Source organism: Pseudophryne corroboree, chromosome 5, assembly GCF_028390025.1.
Source record: "Pseudophryne corroboree isolate aPseCor3 chromosome 5, aPseCor3.hap2, whole genome shotgun sequence".
In the NCBI taxonomy this organism is placed as follows: Eukaryota; Metazoa; Chordata; class Amphibia; order Anura; family Myobatrachidae; genus Pseudophryne; species Pseudophryne corroboree.
This window is the reverse complement of record NC_086448.1, coordinates 777,344,473-777,351,316: the sequence shown is the minus strand read 5'-3', so window position 1 is coordinate 777,351,316 and position 6,844 is coordinate 777,344,473. Positions and strand designations below refer to the sequence as shown.

At 45.7% G+C, this 6,844-nt stretch overlaps 1 protein-coding gene across 1 annotated transcript; it reads right to left on the bottom strand.

Annotated features, from left to right (window-relative positions):
* Window positions 1-4,933: 4,933 nt before the first annotated feature.
* Window positions 4,934-6,584, bottom strand: LOC134929446 (kinesin-like protein KIF19). The gene has a single exon (XM_063925071.1). It carries the CDS (start codon window positions 6,369-6,371, stop codon window positions 5,064-5,066), a length of 1,308 nt encoding a protein of 435 aa, XP_063781141.1. The 5' UTR covers window positions 6,372-6,584; the 3' UTR covers window positions 4,934-5,063.
* Between the last annotated feature and the right edge of the window lie 260 nt (window positions 6,585-6,844).

Here is a 6,844-nt window from a genome sequence, read left to right as displayed (position 1 = left end):
AATGTCGGCTAACCACATCCCATCTATTCACTATGTGCCTGTGTCTACTAAGAGTCTCTAGTGATGCTTATTGCAGCAATAGAAAATATTTTTTACCCTGTTTGCTTGGAAAATATCACCGGGACAGCTGAGTACTGATACTCACCGCTGTTGCAATACTGACTGGCAGTGGTAAAAGTACTCTTACCCCTTTGCCAGTCTTCCCATAAGCCTCTGCAAAATGCGTCATGTGACTTTGCTGGTTCACACAGTCACAGAGGGTGTCCAGTTCCACTTCCAATAAAAATTAAATAATAACATAAAAAAGTATATATTTTGTTAGGGTAATAGTGATAAGAGGATTGGTCATTTCTTATTCAATAAGTCGGAGCAGCTGACTTTAATCCTGTGAGTTTGCGATTCATTTGGTTGTCTGGTTCCAGTTTTGATTCTGACCTTGACTATATACTGAATAATTCTCTGGATTGCCTCCTGTCCTGATCTTTGTCTGAACTCTGACAACTCTCTGAATTGCCACCTGCCCTGACCTGTGCCTGGACTTTAATTATTACCTGGATTTCTGCCTGCCCTGACCTTTTCTGGAAATTGACCATTGCTGCATACACATGAGGGGGAAACAAATGAGGGAAGATATGCTGCATGGGTGGGAACATGAGGGCAGATACGCTGCGTGGGGAGTTGGGGGGAACATGAGAGCAGATATGATTCATGGGGGGGGGCACTCTGCATGTTTGTGTGGGGTGGGGCATTTTTTATTTGTATAAGCAGCACTTATACTGTAGACCAGTGGTTCCTAAACTGTGTGCCTAGGCACCCTGGGGTGCCTCAGGACACAAGCAGGGGTGCCTTGGATTGGTGGTCCAAGACCAAATCAAACTATTTCTGGTCAAAGTAATAAACAAAACCAGTGCTTGTGGCTGCCAATGATAAAATATGAGACAAACAGAAGCAAATATTGTCCCACACCACACTAAAGAAACTAAGGATGACACCTAAACATTATTTACTTATTGTTTTCTAAAATTTTCAATAAGAAACTTTTGGTCTAGGGGTGCCGTGAAAAAATTCTGATACTCTAGGGTGCCATGATTCAAAAAAGTTTGTGAACCACTGCTGTAGACATTATGTGTATAAATGTCCACTTGATACTGTGGGCATTAGGGCCCTCATTCCGAGTTGTTCGCTCGCAAGCTGCTTTTAGCAGCTTTGCACACGCTAAGCCGCCGCCTACTGGGAGTGAATCTTAGCTTATCAAAATTGCGAACGAAAGATTAGCAAAATTGAGAATAGACACTTCTTAGCAGTTTCTGAGTAGCTCCACACTTACTCGGCATCTGCGATCAGTTCAGTGCTTGTCGTTCCTGGTTTGACGTCACAAACACACCCAGCGTTCGCCCAGACACTCCCCCGTTTCTCCAGCCACTCCCGCGTTTTTCCCAGAAACGGTAGCGTTTTTTCGCACACACCCATAAAACTGCCTGTTTCCGCCCAGAAACACCCACTTCCTGTCAATCACATTACGATCACCAGAACGAAGAAAAAACCTCGTAATGCCGTGAGTAAAATACCTAACTGCATAGCAAATTTACTTGGCGCAGTCGCACTGCGGACATTGCGCATTAGCGACTAATCGCTCCGTTGCGAAAGAAAAATAATGAGCGAACAACTCGGAATGACCACCTATGTGTTTTAGCGTCACTGCTACCGTGGGCATTGTTTATAAAGGACACTGCTTCCGTTGACATTGTGTATAAGAGACACTACTGTGTGGCATAATGTGAATATGGGGCACTACTGTGGTTAGTAAGCGACATTGCTCTGTGGTGTAATGTGAAATAGGTGCACTACGTGCAGTGTAATGTGAAGATTGTGCTACTGTGTTTCATATTTTGAATTGGGGTACTAATGTTTAGCCACGCCACACCTTTCTTGTGCCACGCGCCTTCTGTGCGCACTGTTCCTTTAGACAAGATGGGGGTTAGGGCACATATTTGTACTTTGCAGGGGGGGGGGGGGCGCCGAACACCCTACCATCAGCCCTAGCTTCGACTAATGGACGGGGAGTGAGTGGCAGGGGAAATTAGTTCCACCACCTCTCCAGGACCACTTTAAGCGCTACCTATTTAGTGAGGCGCTCTCCACCCCTCCCCTCAAACAGGAGCAGCAGCGCCAAGCCAGCAGCAGCAGCGGTGGCAGCCAGAAGCTCAGCAGCAGTGAGCACTACTGGGGGCATTATGTGTATCTGGCACTGCTGTGGGAATTACGTGTATCTGGCACTGCTGGGGGCAATACGTGTGTCTGGCAGTGCTGGGGGCATTACGTGTATCTGGCACTGCTGGGGGCATTACATCTATCTGGCACTGCTGAAGGCATTATGTGTATCTGGCACTGCTGGGGGTATACTGTGTGGCTTAATGTGAATTTGGCTTGTACTTTATGCTGGGGGTATTAAGTGTATCTGGCACTGCTGGGGATATACTGTGTTACATAATGTGAATTTGGCTTGTACTGTATGCTAGTGGTATTACGTATATCTGGCACTGCTGGGGGTATTATGTGTATATGGCACTGCTGGGGCATTACGCGTATATGGCACTACTGTGGGTATTACTTGTATCTGGCACTGCTGGGTGTATTATGTGTATTTGGCACTGCTGAGGGCATTACGTGTATCTGGCACTGCTGGTATTATATTAGAGATGAGCGGATTCGGTTTTACTCGGTTCTCAAAACGGCATTTTAATGGCTCACGGATATCACGTGTTTTGAATAGCCAATAAGATGCCGTTTTTAGAACCGAGTAAATCCGAGTAAAACCAAATCCGCTCATCTCTATATTATATGTGGCGTAATGTGAATTTGGCTCATACTGTGTGGCATAATGTGAATAAGGGCCACTACTGTCAGTAGCTGGTTCGCATGGGGAGATGTGTGACAAATGCTGGTGTCCTGCAGAGGAGGGGTCTGATGAAAGAGGCAGATGTGGCTCTGCTGGCACATGTGTACATTTTAAACTTTACTTGTGTTATATTAAAGCTCAAATGTTCGGCCCCCTAAATATGCCGTTCTTTTCAGAGTGGCCCACTCAAAATCGGGGTGTAGGTGCTGGTTGCTGCAAAAGGGTTGGGTGGGTGTGTGCGGGGAAGGTTGAGTCTATTTTCCCTTTGTGGGAAGGAGCCGGATGTGACATCAGGTGAGGGCAGAATTTCTCTTCTTCCCTTACAGCATGTTAATGTTTTCTCGAATCTCCGTTTATGGTAGGGCATTGTGTTTTATTTATGCTGCATTGTACCCTTGCAGGCTCGCTTTGATTGCCACGCTTCGGGCCCAGTATCTCACTCTGCTTCACTTGCCACAGGTTACTATTCCAAATTGTTGGTGACGTTGACATTGGGGTAGATGTATTAACCTGGAGAAGGCATAAGGAAGTGATAAACCAGTGATAAAGCAGTGTTAAGTGCAAGGTGATAATGCACCAGCCAATCAGCTCCTAACTGTTAATTTACATATAGGAGCTGATTGGCTGGTGTGTTTATCACCTTGCATTTATCACTGGTTTATCACTTCCTTATGCCTTCTCCAGGTTAATACATCTGCCCTTCAGTGCATTATGGAAAAGGTCCTCTCAATGAAAGGAATTAAGACGCTACCGTGGGAGTCGGTGAGGAGAGGGGAATGGTAAAGCACTAGACCCACCACTCTAGTTCCGCCACTGTGTCAGGGATAAGTTGAGGAAGTGTAAGCAGAGATAAGGAGCAGTGGCAGTTAGGACTGAGGTTTATGCCACCAAAATGTGGTGCTAGACACGCCCAAAAGGTGGTGCTAGACACGCCCAAAAGCTGGTGCTAGACACGCCTCTTCATCGGTGCACCCCCTAATAAAATTAGCTGTGCACGCCTATGGTCATTAGTGGTTTTTATTAATATTATACAATTGCCGGCATAATGTTATGTTGGGGTGGGGGCAATCTGTAAAGACGACCTGTAAATGATGATTTCTCGTTAACGATTTCCCTTGAGCTCCCCCAGCAGTCCTGGGCAAACGATATAGTACAATACATATGATATACCTTTAAGATATATCTTAAGATCTGGGAGTGGCTGCACCCAGGAGCATGCTGACTATAGCTTCAGATCTTCCCTGCAGCAGGGAAGATCTGAAGCTCAGACCAACGACCAGTGGGACCGCACATCGTGATCATTATTGTTCACAGACACTGAACGATCTGCACTTTTATGACCGATTTGTAGCTCCGATCTGTCGGAAATGGCCAAATCGCTAATAATATTATTATTTAGTGTATGGGCGCCTTAAGACTGTGGGGGGAATCTGCACATTGATGGCTTACAACTGCAGTGAGGTGTGGCCATGTAGTTATAGCTATGGAGATAAGTGGCGGAGGGCAGAGGTTACGGACGCCGGCGGTGGCTTGTGAAGTGTGAGTGATCCCATACGGACACCTCAGCTGCCTGGTGAAAAATATCACTTTTTTTTTTTTCAGAAAAAGCTGCTTTGCAAAAATAGCAGTTTTTTGGAAGTGATATTTTTATAAGGGAGTCATGAGGAATTTCAAAAAAATTGTGAAATGTAAGCGTGAGAATTAAAAACTAAAAATTCTTATTTCACAGATTTTTTCATAATGAATATGCCCCCATGCCACATAACAAGAATACAATACATAAGGATGCAAGAAAATGTAATTGTGAAACATAATGAACTGAAACCAGCAACATCACAAATGATGTATAAGCAGCTGAAGTACCCGGCATTGCCCAGGTTTATGTCTTCAAGTTATTAACTTATCAAGGAGTTAGATGGAACTGTCAACATTTTATTATAATAATAATAATAATAATAATAATAATTAGCAGCTCTTCCAACACACCAATGAGGTGGCTGCCCAGTGTCGTTTTTTTTTTTTCTTGGGGTGTCGCCAGTAGCCCTAGTCCCCAGCTCTCATTTTTTTTTTTTTATAATCACCTTTACCGCCAACGGTGTTCCTGCCTGCCCAAGTGGTGTTCCTGCCGGCCCAAGTGGTGTTCCTGCCGGCCCAAGTGGTGTTTCTACAGCCATCTACGTGCTAATTCTAGATATGTGTAAGAATTTGCACTGGCACGAGCTGTAGCACTGATCTCACGTGCAGACTGTAAATTCTTTGCCAAAGGGACCATGCGGGGCAAATTATTCAGCGGGGCCATAGTGCGTCTCATAATAAACTGCATATCCTTGGCACTGGGCGCTCTGGTCATATGGTTGGCCTCTGGAGGGTGGGAGTCATTCTGCAGCACTGCGCCCCCCCTGCCCCTCTCAGCAGTACCATGGGGGACACTGTTCCTCTCCACCCGTGTCTTGATGAATTTGGCCTTGCTCCCATAGGTCATTGTGCTGCGTGAATCTTCAAAGGCACTATCTGCAGGACTGATATGTGCAATCATGACCATTCTGCTTTTTCCGCTCAGTGCGCCCTTTAGCAGCCAGGTCAGTTTACTGTCTCGGTAGTTTATATGGCTGCCTGGTCTCTCGCGCAGTGCCATGATGCAGTTCCTGAGGGCGAGAAGGGAGCGGTTGATGTAACCTTCTTCTTTCATGGTCTTGCCGCTGTTGGTAGTCTGGCTTGCCCGCTCTGATCCTGCCAGGTCTACCATGTACAGGCGGCCTGTGCTAACCCCATCACTGCCTGTTTGTTTTACAGTGATTTGTAATATGGCATGGGAGCGTGATGAGGTCTTATTAGCAGCTGTTGTTGTTTCAGAGCGCCGCTTATTTCCCGTCTTCAGCATAGTCATGGCCTCCTCAGGAGTGCTAGGGGATAATGCAGTAATCCCTACTATTTTGGGGTTACCATAAGGATCCTCTCTGAGGGCCAAAGATCCAGAATTTGGTCTTAGTAGGTCCCGGATCGTTTCATTGTAGATCTCAGCATATGACAATGATACAGAGAAATGATCTCTCCTTCCAGTCTCCTCAATAGTCTTAAACAGGTCCTTCAGGGTAAGATACATCAGTCCGGGCTCACGAGGCTTGCCCATCATAGTATAGGTCTTCCCTGTGCCTGTTGGGCCGTAGGCAAATATAGCAGCATTGTACCCAGCTAGGATGTCATCCACTATGTTCTTCATCGTGGAATCATATACATTTTCCTGAGTAGCTGCCTGATCGAACACGTGGTTAAAGGTGAATGTTGTTTCTCTTGTCCTGCTCGAGCGCAGTACGTCATAAGGATCCTCGCCAGGATCCTTCAGTAGCAGCGTCTGCGGACCAAGTTGGTGTGTGATGCACTGGGCTCGATTCTTAGTCTCCATCAAATTAAATGGACGGATGCGCAGAGCCACAGTCATCTGATGGTCTATAGCGTTCTCTATAGTCGTCATCTTCTCAATTCTAATCTCAGAAAAGAGTAATACAAGTATCTGTGTTGGCACTAGTCCAGCAATATCAGATATGAGCCAGGAAGCAGCCAGCTGCCTGTTCTATACCCATCAGCTGCATTATGACATCACTATGACATCACAATCAGCTGCACTATGACATCACAATCAGCCCTGTGGCAGAGGGGCACTGCTATGTATCTCATACAGGACATACTGTTAAAGAAGAGTCATCGTCTTCTGATCTCTCTGGGAAGTCTGAGGCAGATGGGAGAAGCCGTCTGAGGTCATCCTTGTTGATGTCATAGGATGCATCTCTCTGTCTAGCTTTCCCCAACTCCATTAATTAATTAGGAGGCAGAAGGAAGGGTATAAAAGAACTTAAGAGGACTTTGAAACTGGGATCAAACCCCCGTCTGTCAAGAATTTATTAATATGTCTTTTATAATGTACAGTTAGAAGGTTCAAATTGCATA

Bases quoted from the DNA above. Each gene is read 5' to 3' on its own strand.
- LOC134929446 (XM_063925071.1), bottom strand. From the start codon at position 6,371: ATGACGACTATAGAGAACGCTATAGACCATCAGATGACTGTGGCTCTG.